This window comes from Neolamprologus multifasciatus, chromosome 12 (assembly GCF_963576455.1).
Source record: "Neolamprologus multifasciatus chromosome 12, fNeoMul1.2, whole genome shotgun sequence".
Lineage (NCBI taxonomy): Eukaryota > Metazoa > Chordata > Actinopteri > Cichliformes > Cichlidae > Neolamprologus > Neolamprologus multifasciatus.
Window position 1 is genome coordinate 13,270,477 of NC_140450.1, and position 17,090 is coordinate 13,287,566.

Genomic DNA, 17,090 nt, shown 5'->3' on the forward strand with positions numbered 1-17,090 from the left:
GTGCAGAAGCAAACACTCGCACCGTAGCCTTGTTTTTTTTTGTGAGACTTTTTATTTAATGGATGTTTTTCTTTTGGCAGATGTCTACTAAAGTGTGGAATTTACTCTCACGCTTGGATAAACAAAGTCTCAACCGTGACTCTGTCTCTTCCTTCTCAGTAAGATTTCTGCTAAGTTTTTAGTATTTCTGCAACCTAGCTACACACTCAGCCAATCAAAACTCACACTGGTTGGCCTGATTTCTCATTGGTTGTCCACATCAATGAAACTGTTTCAATTGGTCGTAGTAAAAAAAATTACATTTAGCAGACATAAGCAGTTTTGAAGATTTGGAGAACAAATACTGCTTTTGATGCTGGGGCTTTTAAAATTTACTTCAAGCTTATTAGTCATACATACTGAATGCAAATAGCTGTCTGTGTGTGAGTAAAAGCGTCTGCTGTGGATGGTAATGATTTTCGTAGTGTGAGTGCGTGTCTGTTGTGGTGAATATTTGGGGTGTTGGTCACTTAGCCCTACATCGAGGTTCGAAGTATGCTGAGCAGATTTGTGTTCCCACATGAGTAAACCAAGTAGAGACACACAGACAAGACAGATGGACATACGCACGCGAACACACACTGGCACGCACGCCCCGATCAGCGCCATCCTGAATGAATAATTTAGCACTTCGATCCAACGCCGGCCACAGGGGCACATGACAGTTTTTGTGTAAATGTGGGTTTGTGTGTTTCTGTGTGCTGTCTTTGTGAACATCTATGATAAACCACATAGTTTGGGGTTTTCCCCCTTTCATTACTTACTATTGTTTATCATGTCAGTTCAGCTGTCCCTGATGGTTACTGCCACATTCTTGACCTACCTTTGCACACACAAGCCGTCTAATGTTTATTTCATTTGTATATCTAAGCATATTTTCATAGGTGAGGATATGATGGGGGGAAAAAACATTTCATGTTTATTTCATGCTTAAGCAGATCTTTTTATCACAAGAGGTGTGGATCCAATTTTCTCTGAGAAGTGACAGAAAAGCCAGAGGCTACAGAAGAACTGTCGAACCGCTCCGTTTCTCTGAAGTAAAGGTTTTGAAAGCCTCCTTTATTACTTTCAGCGCCGTGCAGCATCCTTAGCGTGTTTGTTTGCACTCAGTGTGCACGTCTGATTCTCGGTATGTGGGGAAAGGGGAGAGTGTTTACATGTGTGCTTACTTCACGCAGCGAGCCGTGGTTATCCATTCCCCCCATGTGACTTCATGCTGGTAGGTATATGTCATGCCTATGGAGCCGACAATAGGGCTCACTGATCTTAACGGCAAGTGTAAGCTTGTTTTCTCTTTAGCCTCGGCCGTGACATTTACCTCTACGCCTCCCTGGCGGCTGGTTGGAACATCATACCTCTATTATCTTGCATCCCCGATGTGTGCATGAGTTTGAGTGTGTACATGTGCACCTGTGCCTTAAACACATTTGGGTATGTATGAGAGAAAGGACACCTGTACAGTCACTCGAAAAGCCTTTGGTAATTTCAGCGTGCAGACACGCTTGTTGAATAGTGTTTCAATTTGGGTTTGTAAGAGGGTGTGAGGAAGTAAAGATTTTGCTTGGAGGATTAATCTAAACCCCCTCTTATAAGGTATTCAGATCGGAAAGTGGGATTATTGAAAGTCGGAGAGATAAAAGGAAGAAGGAAAGTGAATGCTCATATTGGCTCAAAACCCCCTCACACCAGGCATACGGCACAGAATTGTAAACAGTAACCACAAGCAATTTCATAGCATTTATCTGCCTGGTTAGATTTTGTTTTGTGTTCCTGCTGGGTGTTTTTTTCCAGTTTTTCCTTTTTTTTTTTTTTTGGATTACATGGCAAAATACAAGTTTACTCAGTATATAGAGATACAACTTCTTCATTTCTTTGGAATATAACAAAACCGTGTATGTAATTTAGCACAGCTTGCATATCACACATGCTTTTCTTTAGGAATTTCTTTCTGACATTTTGGAAGGTGGATTGAAATATTTTGCTTTTGCTCTTTGTCTGCTCTGAACAGCTCCCTGTCTGCTTTGTTCAGCATCATTTTTCCAAATCCTAAAAATGGTTTTGTGTGTTGCCTCTTGTAGCTGCGTAACTTGAGTGTCCTGGATCTGCGACACATCTCGGAGCTCAACAACGAGACGGTGATGGAAGTGGTGAGGAAATGTCGCAACCTCAGCTCTCTCAACCTTTGCCTGAACTGGAGCATCAACGACAGGTATGTCTTTAATGGGCTTTCTGGACCACAGCGTCGCAGCTGCTGAGTCAGCATGGACCATCTCGGTCCATGCTGACGGCCAAGTTTGCAACACAAACTTTGGGTGGGGAAAAAATAGGAAGAGAAATTTTGTTGCAGTTAACAAGTTCAAAAATGGATTTATTATCCAAAAGTGGTGTCAGACGTCCAATTTGTGCCAATACTCACATAAAAAGTCCAACAAAAAAGGTTCAGTTGCTCTGCCCCCTCCCACTAAATTATTTGACTAATGGCTTATTAGGGCCTTAAAAAAAAAATTTAAAAAATGCGGTCTTTTTATGGGGATTTGGCTTTTTGTCATAAAAGGAAAGTAAATGTCATGTCTGGAATCATAAGAAAAATTGCGATTACGCATTTGATAAGCAGTAAATTTGGAGGGTTTTATTGACTTATTAGTTTTATGAGATCACTTTTTCCTTTTTCTTGTGCATTCATTCAGTTATGTGTGCATACTTGTATGTATATGCACACATAGGAAATGAATGACTTGTGAATTAAAAACAAGTTAAAAGAGCAACAAAAACTTTTCCTTTTTTATTTCTTGCTATTTCCTGCTCTCATCCTTTTCTTTCCCCATTTCTTTTTTTTTTCTCCACTCAAATGTGAGACAGGGCTTGTACTGTATGTGACAACAAGAGTAAACCATCTCCTTTTTTATTTATTAGCTTGTGTTTTATTCATATGTTTCTATTTTAATCTATTGATCTACAAGGGTTCTCTGCAGACTGTACTCCCACTCTGTCTTAGGAGTGTGAGCACAATATTGAATGCACCACGATGCGTAGCAACAATGGAGGCTGGCGTGCGTATGTGTGTGTATGTGCACGTGTGAAATCGCTCTTGAATTATTGAGTTTACAGCAGACGTGTGGTAGGAAAGTTATGGTAATACTTAGCTACCTTCATCGATTGAAAATCGTGGAATTTGGTGGGATCCTTATAGGAGCGCATTGTGCTACCAACTTTTTTTCCTTTTCAAACGCACATTTGTGCACACAGAGGTTCAGCCTCAAGCGATTCAAAACTGCAATGATTGCATATTGATATTTACTGCATTGGTCCAGAGGCTGAAGGACTGAAGATATATATATATATATGTGTGTGTGTGTGTGTGTGTGCTTGACTGGATTTGTCTGAATCACCTGTGGGAATATTGGAATTTAAAATGGTGTGTGTGTGTGTTTGGCAGCCTGTGTGGGAGATAAAACTAGGTTGTTCTGTATGTGTGTGTGGCAGCATACAGTAGGTGTGCTGTTGACTTATGAATGAAGCAGAGATGGTGGGGAGTGACAGGCTGAGGTGGGCCATTAGTGGCGTAGGAATCCTACATGCTTGCTGCCTTGACGCTGCTCTGCTTCCTCACCTCTTATTCCCTTTGCTGTTTTATGCATGAGTCTTTACGAATCTCGTGATGTAGCTGAGTGTTAGAAGAAGAGTAAGTGAGTAAAATGTTATGAGCCATTTTCAGGCAGAATTAAGAATCTTGCTGCTTTGCTTTGATTAAGAATTTTTTTTTAAAAAAAGCCTAAATTTCTGCACAGCAACAGATTTTCCTTTTTTTTAATATATATTACCAAAGCCTTAATATTCAAATTTGACAGAAATTTTATTTCCTGTGTTGTGACTAAAAGTAGCGCTGTGACTCAATAAGAACTTTAATCAGTAACTAGAGTATGAATTAGATAGCAAGTAGATAGATGGACAAGATGGACACACACTCTCAGCAAACAAGCCTGGCAGGAAATCAGAGACTAGACTGTGGCTTTATGATATCTTACAGCTGCAGACAGACTGCCAGTCCCAAGGTCATCAGGCCATCTGGGTTACTGCTGTTGGAGAAGCCAATACATACTTCCACACACAGGTTTCTGACTTGTTGTCACAGTGAAGACCAAACTGTCTTAACCCTCTCTGACGTAAGTGCTTCGAGGGTACAGCTAGGTCAGCTTGTGCCTGTGTGTGTGGTTCAAACTGATGACAGTGTGCTGTGCACAGGTAAACAGGCAGAGGAAATGACCCCTTATTTCCAGGCTCAATTTGCCCCCAACAAGAGGCCATTGGGGAGATGGAGCTCAGTAGGAGGTAAAACACTCCAGTCTTCCCCCCCCCCCCCCTTTTCTTCTCCTCGTTTCCTCTTTTTCTTGTTTTTCATCTAAAGAAATATAAAAAAAATATGAAAAAACCACCGTGTCATTTTGCTTCCACCATTGTCCTCAATAATAGTGGAAAACTGCCTCCCCGTGTACGAAGGCGAGATATGATGACCAAATATAGACTTCCCATCGTCACAGTCCGATGGGCAGATTGCGACAGTGGGACGCCTATTTTTTGGTCACTGTCATTTCTTGGGGAGAGAGGATGTGATGTTCTGCAGGTGGGCAGTGTTGGCCCTATTATTTCTCTGTATCCTCTTCCAGCGATGATAGGAGAACAAAGTGGGATTGTGTTTTTCAAATGTCACAGCGTTTGAAAATGGGGAGCGAGTCATGATCAAAGCCGAATGGCAGAGCAAATGGCAGCGCTCACTTTTTAGATCCAAGTTGAGAACAGTGTCAAAGTTAAACGGTTTTTCTTTATTCTCTGGTGCTTGGTGCGTGGTGAATTTGTGATTTTTTTTCTTTTTTGTTACCACTGTGTGTTGTTGTTTGTTTCTGTGTGCGGAGATTGTTTTTTTATCTGAAATCTTTCTTTCCTGCTGTCGTGATTTTTATAGTATAGTGTTTTTGTGTTTGTAAATATGGCTTTTATCATTCTGCAGTTTTTCTGCTAAGGCATAATGACATGAAAGATGAAAACATCTACATGATGTCACGCTTTAGGACTTTCTGTGTGTGTGCGAGTGGGAGTGTGTTGTAGTGACGTTTGTGGTACAGAGTTTTCAGTGGTTCTGGTAACAAGAAAAGTAGAGTCATCTAGTGTTCAGCTAACATTAACCCGAGTTCTGGACACAAGGCCTGTGTTGACATTCAGATTTATGTGCAACCCCTGGCTGTGTCCGTCTGCTTTTGTGTGTGCATGTGAGCAAGCTCTGGTCAGCTGGCCTGTAGTCTTTGCTGAAAGCAGATGCGTGGAGTAAGTGAGTCATTTATTTTATGAGATCTGTATTGTTGGAAGTTGGGCATTTCCCAAAAGCCTGGGCGTTCTTTCCCTCCTTTTCTTTCCCTTTATTCATCTCAGTCTTTCTGCCAGCTTCATTTAAACAGGGGAATCAATATTCATCCATTCCTTCTTCGGTTTGTTACTCCAGGCCAACATTCTCAGCATATCTCCGTCACTTCTGAGCATCACAAATCACGGCCCAAATTGGCTGTTCTACATTATTTTTTATCCTTTTTCGCAGAAATCAAACTAGATAAGAGACGACTGGGGGCCCTCTCTGACTTTCAGGAGCCTGTAAAGCAGGAAATAATTGGAGACCCATTCTCCCAGAAACACACCTCTTTTAAAACGTTTTAGGGTTCGGGGGGTGTTTGCGCTGAAGCCCCATTTCAAATAGCCTTCGTCGCAGCCACCTGGCAGTGATCACAAACGTGTTAAACCCTCCCCAATCCAGATGATGACATGATACATCAGTGTGATCAATGATGTGTTAAATGGAAATTGGCTGCTCTGCTTTGCTTGGTCACAGTGAAGGAAATGAGGGCCTGTGCTAGTTGAAGTTCTCCAAGTTTTATTTAAGGATGCTGTAAAAGGCCAGTGTGGGAATACATGGAAAAAACATCTACCTGAAGATGTAGCATATAACAAGAACAGGGATTTAACCTAGTAGGCTGGACAATGAAGCCTGCGTGGAAGTGCAAAATTCTCCAGTGGCTGCTTGAGGCTTACTCCAAAAGTATGGCTTCCAAATCCCTAAAGATGTTATATGTTAAAATGCTCGACATCAGCCAGAAAACCAATATTTCAAACCTGCAGTTATAGAGGCGGTAGTTGAGAATAAAAATAATGTTAAAATACCACAATTGTAAATAAAGTCATAATGGAGTGTTGTGTTTGGCTTTGCACTGTTCAACCCTATTTTTAGAAAGTGGGAATGATGGTTAAATACTTGTCTTCATTTATGATACTTCTTTCGGCATACATATAATAATAGCTGTTGCAAGTAGAAGAAAATGTCTTTTTTTAATTAAATATGTTTTGTAAGTCATGATTTTCTTTTTGCTCAATAACAGTGATTTCAATTTTATTTATTTGCTAACTTGTATGTTAGGTATATTGACTACACAGCAACCCTAATTTGGATGAGTGAAAATGGAAGGATAGATTCATGTATGGAGAACAGGCTGTTGAGAAGTTTTGGAAGAAATCCCCTGATTTCATCTTACTCCAACTTATCTTACCTGTTACTGAATTCGGCCATAAAGAAATCAGGAAGCTGTGGAAACAAGAGGCCATTTGAAATGTCTGGATCAACTGGATCGTGCATAGGTTTCCTCTACCTTTGGAAGCTTCTTAAATGCCAAGGAAAATGTCAGCAGAGCCCAAACCAACGACTGACAGACATTTGTCCTTGTCTTGTTTTTCTACCACCTGTCTCTCCAGATTTGAGGAGAGGTGCTGAAGGGCCTTCAGTGTCCTTGCCGCTTCTCTCATTCTGCGTCTGCATTTTTTTGCATGTAAAACAAGAAACCTTCTTTCCTTTGTTGTTATCATTTTTTTCTTCAGTCTAGAACTCAGAGGCAGACTCGCCGCTGTATTTGCATGATTTGTAAATTAAAAAGCCAGGCCCTTTTTTTTATTTGCTTGGACCTGCCATGTTGAAGCAGATTGGCTGTCAGTGGAGATCAGAGTCCTGCTTAGCAGAGTGAATACACAAGGAGAGCTAGTATTGCCCTGTTGTCAGACATGATGGGAAGAAAAGGTGCGGGTAAAACCAACGAGCTGTAATGGAGACAGAGTGATTAGGCACAGCAGAAGCACTTGTACGCATGTAGCATATTTTCATTTCTCTCTCACTTATGCCTTTCATCTCAAATTCTTACTCTCTTTGCTCTGTCTCTTTTTCACACTTCGGCTCCCCTTCAGTTGTCTTTTTGTGTTTCTTCTTCTGTCTTTTTCCTTCTCTCTCGCTCTCTCTCTTTCTGTCATGTGCACAAATACCGAGGCGATTATTTCTGGCAGGTTGGGTGTGAAAGTGCGCTATGATAAACATGCTGCCGTGGTTATTAATTTTGAGTAATGGCAGTGTCAAACTCCAATGCCTTGATAAGTATCGGAGATGGAGAAACATTTGTGGCGCGGCGCAGAGACACAATGAAGGCAAGCAGCTGGAGCTTATAGACTACAGCAGCATGAGAGCCGCTGTTGTATTCAGGCACAGATCCAAGATTAACAGCTTCCTGCACCTTTCTGCATATGTTCTGAAAAGTCAGACCTTTGACTGACTAAAATATATACTGTAAAATTAGTTAAATATATTCTTGCGCTTGCGTCTGATCTTCCTAGCGGATGATGCCAGGTCCTCCTGCTACTCCAGGCTCTTTAGTGCAATTGAAATGAAGTTATTTCTGGATGCTATGAGATTTAATTGGCGATACGCCACTAGACAGCTGCTGAATGTTAGGGTCCTTAAGTAATCTTTGACTTTTATCATGCTTTTAAATAAAGTAACCTGGATTGGACTTTGCACAGGTCACGGTGGCGAGTAACATGTTGCTGAAAAGTGAGAACCACATCACCTACTAAGAACACAACAAAACATGCTCAGTGTTGCTACAGTCAGATATTGAAAACAGTGTTTGCTGACCGAGGCATGAACTTAAACCATTTAGTTAGTCTTTGAAATGCTTGCTTGGAAGGTGGTGACCTTGTCTGCGACCACTTGTGGTCAGTTGCTCTCTTCAGAACAGTTTTGGCGGATTAAGATGGCAACAAAATGAGTCGGCCTGCTGTCAGTTTGTGGTTTAATCGGGTCAAGTTGGTACTTACATACTATCTGTTTGTGATAATATAGTCATTAACTTTAATAAATTGGCAAAAATGGCCAGTCCATTGCCGTCTACATATACAGAAAATCACGTTAAATACTCATTTGAAACATTTATTCCTCCACAAATAGTAACATAGTTGCTACAGGACGGCAGTTTGACTTCAAAGTGACACAGGTGTCCCGCAGCTTTGCTTTTATATACTAATATAACCAGAATACAACCATTTAAGAGCCATTTAAGTCGAATCCCCAATTGTAAAGAAGCACGTCACAGGTTGACTCACACAGGTTAATTGCAATCTAATGACAGTCATTTATTTGCAAAGCACTGCCAATCTTTCTTAGAGCGATTGCAATCAGTCTAAGTTTGCAATGGTTTGGAGACAGTTTGCCACCTACCGGGCAACCTGTGCAGTCACCTAGCGCATCAAGCATAATAAATGCATAATAAATCAGTATCAAACACTTAGTTAACTTATGAGTTAAGTCATGCAATTCTGACATTTTAGCCATGATGTAAGACAATCTTTCAAGGTCCAAAAATTCTTGGGGCTTTGTAAACTCATTAGATGTTAAGTACCGCTTTTGAGTGCCGGGTTATAGTGTTGCATTAAATTCTAAACAGCAATTTATGTTGGCAGCGTTTAATTTACCTTCCATCCAAATGTAATCATTACATGGGGAAACCCTGCATCACACAGCTGTTCAACCACATTAGACACAGTCCTCGAAGTGCTATTATCTCACAAAATGAGTCACAAGCCCGACACAGAAATTCAGCTAAAATCCATGCTAACCAAATTGCTGACCCATGACAATAAAATTTTTGGTTCCATTTTGACCAGTACCTTTCACCAGTAATTACATTTTTTTGTTCACGTATAGGCTCCCTTTTGTCGAGCAGAGGCATTTTTTTTGATTAATGTAACCTCTTACCAGTCTGGGAAATAAGAGGAAAGGACAATAGAACACAAAATATCAATTTCATTCAATACCTAATTTTGCGCTGATGTAAAATGTATGTAGATTGAGCGTCTTCCAACAGATGGTTGCCTTGTAGTGATCTTTGCTCATTTGATTTTCTCTCTGATCTTATTTTGTCTTGTTTGCAATGTTGATCCAATTGTTATGCTTTTATCCAGTTCCCTAGTTCTTATGATTTATGTGGGTTTTTTGAAATTCCCATATTATTTCCATGCTGAAGGTTAAATTTCTGTTTTCATATGTGGGATCAGTTCATGTTTGGAATATGTAATCTCATAAAAGGATAAATCGAAACAGGGTTTTCTTATGGTTTTTCACACTGAATGAATTTCAGGCAGTTTGTTTGAATGGGATTTTTTTTTACAGTACTTTTCTCGCTTGCTCCAACTCACTTATTTATTTATTTCTGTGGAATTGTTATTCCATCTTCAAAACAGTGCCTCCCCACATGCCGGTCTCCTTTTTTTGCATATGCATGGAAACTTTGGTCTGTGCCCAGACCATTGTGGCAGTTTCTGTATGCATATTTGTAGATGCCTCCCTGTGAATGAGTGCTTAACCACTTTTGGCCTTAGGGCTCACTGTCTGACTCCGCAGCAGACAGCATCTCTGTTTCTCCTCCGCAGAGAGCTGTGTGTGTTCATTCAGCTGCTGGATGTGTGGGTCATGTAAAAGTGACTCGAGTCACTCACAATCAGTGCATCAGCCGAGCAAGTACGTAACGTAATCGCGCAGAAATGTTCTTATGAAGTGCTCTGCTGGCTGGGAAACAAAACGGTTGGTAACACTTCCACTGTGGAAATGCGTGGCCATCAGCACTTTATGGGTTCTCACTAGAGGAGATGACATACTCGGTTAGAACAGGGGCACGGTGATGCAAATGAAATGTAGTGGTGCTGAAGTGAGTCTGAAAAAGTTCACGCAGAAATAGAAAGTTCATACTGTGTATAATTCCGTTTTTTTGGCAAGTAGAGTAGGTGGTTTGTGTTTGTGGAGGCTTTTGCAGTTGGGATTTCTTTGCACAAGTTGAGGTTTTTGTGGTGATGTTTGGCTTACAGGTGGTACGCAGCAGGGGGTGTGGCTTATTATAGTCATCCATACTGTGGGGTCAGAAAGCAGCCAGTATAATCTAAATGGTAAAGAGACCGCGGGGCTCTGCTGTCCTTGTTTCACCATGTTGGAGACCTGGCATTTGGCCTCTGTTTGAGGACCAAAGCTGCAATTTTCTCTGCCTTCCTCTGTTCTCTGTGGCTTCTGAAAGGCTGGGTCAGATGAATAAAACAAAAGCCATATTCAAAATGATTCTTTTGTATGCCCATCCCTTTATGCCTTATTTTTTTTTATCATCAAATGAGCACATGTCCTCATTCCCTCGATCCATCCCACCAGCGCTTTCTGTTATATTGCTCTATTCTTTCCGTGTGTAGCTGCGCTCCTTCCCTTCTTTCCTTCCTTTCCTCACTTCCCTTCTTTTACTCCCCACAGCGTTCCCCCATTCCCTCTGCCTTACACTCATTTGTGTGAACGCCTTCTTCTTACCCACAGCACATCCTCTGCCACATAAATGAGAGCAGGGAGAGCAAAGGGGAGAGCATGATGCAGGGCCCAAGGAGCAGGGTTTAATGAAGCCAGCCTAAATGAATTTACTGCTTTCCACTGAGCCGCTCTGTCCCATGTGGCAGACTAGCACCTCAGCCACTGTGTCAAAGACCCCCCTCAGCTCTGCTACCTGTTTGTCTGACACCTTTGTAATTAGCCGCCACTATTGAGGAGAGTAATTACGTATTAGAGCCATGTTCTATTAGGGGAGTCTCAAAAGTGAACATTTTTATGCAAATGTACGGAATCAGGCCCAGATTAAGAAAATTACTCAGGGTTTTGAGTGTCGGAGAAAAAGAGGGGAGGCCATTTTCTACCAAAGACCATGAAAAGAAATTGTGAGTATCGCAGCATACTAAATGGATGAAGGGGACTGTGCGTCTGTTCTGATTTGTTTGGTGGGATATCTGTGTGTGTGTCTTAGTCTCTGGGGGTAAAAGGTTTTTGCTGCGTGGCTGATTTACTATTTCCAATTGGTATTTTAAACAGTGCTCCGTGATGGGACTTGAATAAAAAAAGTAAATTGGAGTTATTAACTGCTATTGTTGCTCACCTGTTTTGTGTTAGAAGCTCCTGGGGACAAATACAGTGCTGATTGTTATTCCTCTTCTCTCGTTTGGTATGCATGTGCTTAAGCATAGCCTCTGGAAAGCCTGCCTAAGACAGCCGCATGCTCGCGCACTGGGAAAAAAACCTGCTTTGGGTTGCACCAGCTATTTGTAGCTTGTAAGTCTTTTTGCTTAGCAACAACAACATAATTTCAAAGTAATGTTTAAAACTAAATTGGGTCGGGCTATTAGATATTACGCAATGTTACAAAAGACAGAACAATTTGGCCTCATTAAATCCTAGCCCTGCAAGCATAACCCAAAATAATGGGCAGTTGTTGGGTTTAGTGCATTTATGTTTAATAGACTTAATTGGCCAGTTTCCTTGTTTTTTTTGTTTTTTTGGAACCAAGTAGTGAGGAGGTAAGCACAGCGTATTGCTCTAATTATAAATGGTTGTTATAAGGAACCCCCTCCTTCTCCAGCAGTGGACATTTTCATAATCGTCCTGCAGGGGAAGTCGTTTATCAAAAGGGAAAGACACATATGTGCGTCTTGTCTATCAGCCATCTCCTGTCGGGTTGTTGAAGTGTTGAGAATCATTTATTCTGGCAGTTAGCATTAATAACACTCTCTTTTTGAGCTCCTCGCCCAAGACAACCATAAGTTTTGTCTTGTTTTTTCACGCTGCTTCATTTCTGCAGTAAAGACATCAAGAAACTTTTCAGCAGTCGTGAATTTATTTCCCCTGTGGTTGCGAAATCCTTTACTCACAAGCCTTCCAAAATTCCCCCAGATTAGATTCACTAACAAATCACTTCTACAGCTGAAAAAAAGGAAAATAAAAACACTGAAAAGAAAGTGAGCAACTGTTTTACCTTTCACCCAGATGTATAATTAACAGTTAATGTTAATTGATTAAATCATTAATAGCTAAATAGTTCTATGTGAACAATTAACTCTGATTCATTGCTGTTATATGCTCTTATAGTCCCCACACCACTTTAATTCATACTGGACATATATATATATATATATATATATATATATATATATATATATATATATATATATATAAAACCCTTCCTAAAAGCCTCAAGTCATTCATTTAGTTCTGCTAGATGCCAGTAAAAGTTTTTGATGAACAAGATCTAAGATATAAAAGTCATAAGATTTCGATAGGTGATCCTGTGGATTCACAGCGGCAGCTGTCTATGCATGTCCTCTCAGCCTCAGACTCGTACTCTTAGTTAGTCCACTTTTAGCACATTTTGACAAAAGTGTTGGTTGGCTGTTGGCTCTCCATCACTCTGCACTCTCGGTCTGACTTGACTTAGTATAACTGAAAACCACTTTTAGCTGAGGTATAATGACTTCTGATGCAAAAAACTTCAAAGTCTAAGCTGCACTTCCCCGAGTCCCCAGAAAAACACTGGCTATGTTTGAAGTGGACAGATGAACAGTTAATGGGATAAGTGATGATCAAACTTACATGTTGTCTAGTCAGTTCGTTTAGTTAAACAACAGTAATTGCACTCATTAACTCATTCTGCAGCTTGTTTTGTTATGGTCATTATATCTCCACTAGTTTGCCCGCTATTTTAAAACTAGGTTTCATCTCATGAAGACCTGGTACATAATGTGTTCTGATGAATGTCAGATATATATGTAAAATTTGTGCAAATGTGCATGCATCTGATCAGCACATGGTCCGACCAACTGAGGACTTTGCAAATAGAAAAGCTGAAACTGCTCAAATTCATCTCCCCTTTCGATCAGTCAGGGTTAACCTGCCCCAGCCATGACATATGGCTTGTCTGGTTTGATCAGGCCGTCAACTTCTGAACCTCAAATTTAATGTTCAGCTGGAGTAGAACGGTGCATAAACACCCTCCAGATACCAGACCCAAAAACTGTGGGAAAGCTGCTTCCTAATTTCGGTAGTAACAAGTAAACTCAAGCTGTATGGTATGTTTGTGTGTGTTTGCAGCTGTTTATTTTCTTGTTTTCTTGTGTTACTGACAAATGTTTTCTGGGGTCTTGCAGAGATGATTTTGAGGCCAGTATTTCTGCTTTCTGATCAGTCTGTGGGTAACCACTAGACTTAGTTTGTGCACTTTCTAGTATCAAATGTTCATGTTTCTTTGCTAAGGCCAACGTGAACTGACCTACTGACTTCAAAATAAATTTGTCTTTTGTGTTTCCTTACCGAAAGTTCCAATCACAAGGTCAGAGACGAGATGCCATCCCGGCAGTAGAAAGAGATTTGGTTTGTTTCCAAAGGTCAAAGCCGGGTCTTTCTTGCTATTCTGTAGAGACTGTGGCCTGGTAATAGACTCTTTAAACACTGTCCTGCACATTGAATGAATATTCTGCAGTTATTGGTTGTATCTATAGTTTCAGGTGTTCACCCTCAAGTTGATATTTAACAAATCTCGAGCGATAAGCATCTTTCACGTTTAAACGTTTACTTTGTTGGACTTGAAGAGGTTTTGGGCTTATCTGATGGTCAGCTCTTATAGCGTGCTAAAGGTCCCGTGTTTTTTCTTTTTTCGCTGCCGAAATTCTGCTTCCATTACCTACTAAGCCTTTGCCAGATTGCAGGGCTGTGAAGCGGTCCCCTGTCACCACCGGTAACAGTGGTTTCCAAGTCCCAGTCTATTCAGCTCACGCCACCACCCTTCAGAGACTGGTAATAACTATTTGCTCAGGCTTATACATTCTCGCCCCCTGACTTACTTTTTCTCTCCATGTTTTCTTCCTTCTCTTCATTCATCCTGCTCTGTTCACTGGATCCATATTTCCTTTCCTTTTCTTCCAACCCTTTTTCTCTTCCTCACTTCTCCTTCTCACCTTCTCCAGTGACATCTTTCCTTTCATCTAAGCAACCAGTATTTAAACTCTCCTTTGCTCCAGGGTCTTGTCATATTCCCTAGAAGCCAAACACTATTAAAAGAGGTCTATAGACCCCGTAGCAAGTGTGTGTGTGTGTATTTGTGCAGCAACTGTAATTTGTTTGGCCGGTTTTCTTAGTGTGAAAGCTCAACTCTGTGGTAATAAGTGTATGTATCCACATTGGTGTATCTCTCTTTTTGATCCTACGAATCTTCAATAAGATTGTGAACTCTGGTGGGAAATCTATTGGCAGCAGATTCGGAAGATTACGGAAATTCTGCCTTGTGGGAGGCAGTAAAAAGTGGTTGTGGTGGGGAGTAAGAGGGGCTGGAAGAGCTTGCCATAACCCTGAGAGAGTAAAAATATGAATAGAGTGTGGTGTCGATGACCTTGTGGAATGAGGTTTTGTGTCCCTTGCTCGCTTTGGTTAGCCAAATGGGAAAACAGTTCAAGTGCTTGCTGAAATGCACACACACTCTTACAAATACCCAGATTCTGTACAACCAAAAGTAGAAAGAAATGCACTCTGTCTGCGCTTCTTGTGCACATGGTTCAATTTATATAAATATGCACATTCTCAAAAGGCCTGCCCAACTTTACTGTCAGAGAGATGAAATTTACTCTGGAAGTAAAACGCATAGTGTCAGTCTGGAAGTTTATGAAGTGAAGATTGACTAGTTTAGGAGTTTTATTGTCATATTCTATTGAGTCATGCTTGTCTTCTCGATAGATTGAATGTAAAATATTATTTTCCTGGAGTCCAATATTGTCTTAGTTTGGCTGGGTTTTTTTGTGCTTTCAGAAACTAAAAGATTAAAACAAACTCTGTATAAACAGACAGTTTGACGCACAGCCAAAGCTTTAGTTAAAGCTAGAGTGACAACACGTTTTTGACAATGTTTAAAAATAATAATAAATCCATAGTAACCTTTAGGCATATTGTAATTAGGTGGTGAGAAAGGGAACTAGATTCCCGGGTGTCCTCTGGGCTTTCAGAGTGTGAATGGAAATTTAAGCCAATCACAGGCCAGAGCTGGTGGCCATCCAAAAAGTCTGGATAAGAAGTAAGATGCAGCGGTGCAATGGGTCAGAAAATGTAATTTCACCTCAAAGAACAGGGTTCAAATCTGGTGTAAAGCCAAAGTCTAGCATGTCTAAAGCAGGTGTTGTGTGTGTGTGTGTGTGTGTGTGTGTGTGTGTGTGTGTTCATGCTTGCTTTTTAAGAGGGGCTGAGAATACAGACGGGAGAGCTGTAGGAGCAGGGTAGTAGATTAGAATATATTATTTTTTTTATATATTATTTTTTTATATATTATTTTTTTTAATTATTATTCTTTAAATTTCTGTTTTGTTTTTTAATTAAATTTTTTCTTCCTTAGATTTCTGAGTTCTGCTGTTTTAACTTCTTTGCATACTTCATGTAACAAACACGCTTGAGCTAATTGTAGCTAATTTGTGATTGATACATTGTGAAATACTTTCGATTATCAGATATCTTCATGACTTGCCTGGACCAGATGTCTATTTAGAGAGATAGAAACGGAGAGAGAAAGACCTGTTTCATTAGCAGATTGAGAGAGCTATAATGTGATGGCTGGTTGAGATGGCTACTTAAATGTGATAGGCCATTAGCTATTCATTCATTCTCCACTATTAATGCAAGGTATGGAAAATGCAATCATGCAAATCACTCTTCGATCAGAGCTTTTCATGGAGGATTAAATGCTGACTGCATGGAGGGGAGGGTGTGTTAAGAATGGGCAGAGGATAAGTCTTCCATTCTCCAATTTCTAATCTCATACCTGTCTTTGTTCTTACTCATCTGTTACTACCACTTCTGTTTAATTTAAGGTTGTTATGATTTATGGGTGATATGTCACGGCATTGGGAAAGAGACTTGACGGTGGAGTTTTTAGAAGCCTTTTTCTTCTTTGATTCTCACCTTCAGATTTCAGCTATTTTACTTACAATTTTAGGTATTTAGGATGCTAAAGGAGCAGTATGTAGTGAGTTATAGAATGGATTCAGTGTTTTATGTCCTGGTCTTTATAACCAGTGATACTGAAGACCTTTGAGTCCTTCTGAGCCTTATAAGCCCCGTAATATTTAATATCAACATCACGCCGCGAAATGTATAATTTTATATATCTGAGACGTTTGACAGACAGCACTCTTAGCTTGGGTTTGTTTAGTTTTAATCATTTTTGTAGAGCAGAGCAAAATCTGTCGGGTATGATTTAAAAATTGGGAGTTTCATGCAGTTTAATGCTGCCCTCTTACAAATGTCAGGTTAAATTCTGCTGTAGTCTATCAGATTTGTTATTTGTCTAAAACACTTACTCAGATTGTCTTTTGGCCTGCGTGATAATACACAGTCAGCTAACTGATTTGAATGAAGTGGCGAGACAGAGGCGATCTGTTAAAAACATAAAGAAAGCAGCAACAAATACAATGCAGGGTCCTCTGAGGGTTTAAAAAGAAAACTCCAAACAAACCATGAAACCAGGATCATTGTAAGACAGCGTGTCAAAATACTCTTGATCTGGCTCTGCTTCTTAGATCATCTTTCGCCTGAACTCCAGACAGTGTCAGAAGAATCAAGCCAGAACACAGCTGCCTTTTTCCATGTGTAGCACATAAACAGGGGGGTCCTCTGCAGACACATTCTCACCTCAGGAAATACTCTGTTTGATTTGGCTCTATGTGAATTCACCTGAATATTTCCTGCACTATTCTCACATGGGCGCTGTGTGACGCCACACAAAACTTTGCACCAAGGAGCTGTAAGACTGCTCAGTGTCTGATCCAACGCAGTTGGACATTTGCATTCTCGCACACAGGTCCTCAGG

At 40.5% G+C, this 17,090-nt stretch overlaps 1 protein-coding gene across 3 annotated transcripts in view; it reads left to right on the plus strand.

Annotated features, from left to right (window-relative positions):
- fbxl17 (F-box and leucine-rich repeat protein 17) overlaps positions 1-17,090 on the plus strand; it is a 227,138-nt gene that overhangs the window by 83,883 nt on the left and 126,165 nt on the right. For all 3 annotated transcript variants that reach the window (XR_014877342.1, XM_085181180.1, XM_085181181.1), the window contains exon 8: positions 2,118-2,248. Coding sequence is in view for 2 of the 3 variants with exons in the window: in XM_085181180.1 (XP_085037306.1) it covers positions 2,118-2,248 (131 nt within the window). In the remaining variant the exon portion in view is untranslated. The remainder of the gene's footprint in view (positions 1-2,117; positions 2,249-17,090) is intronic.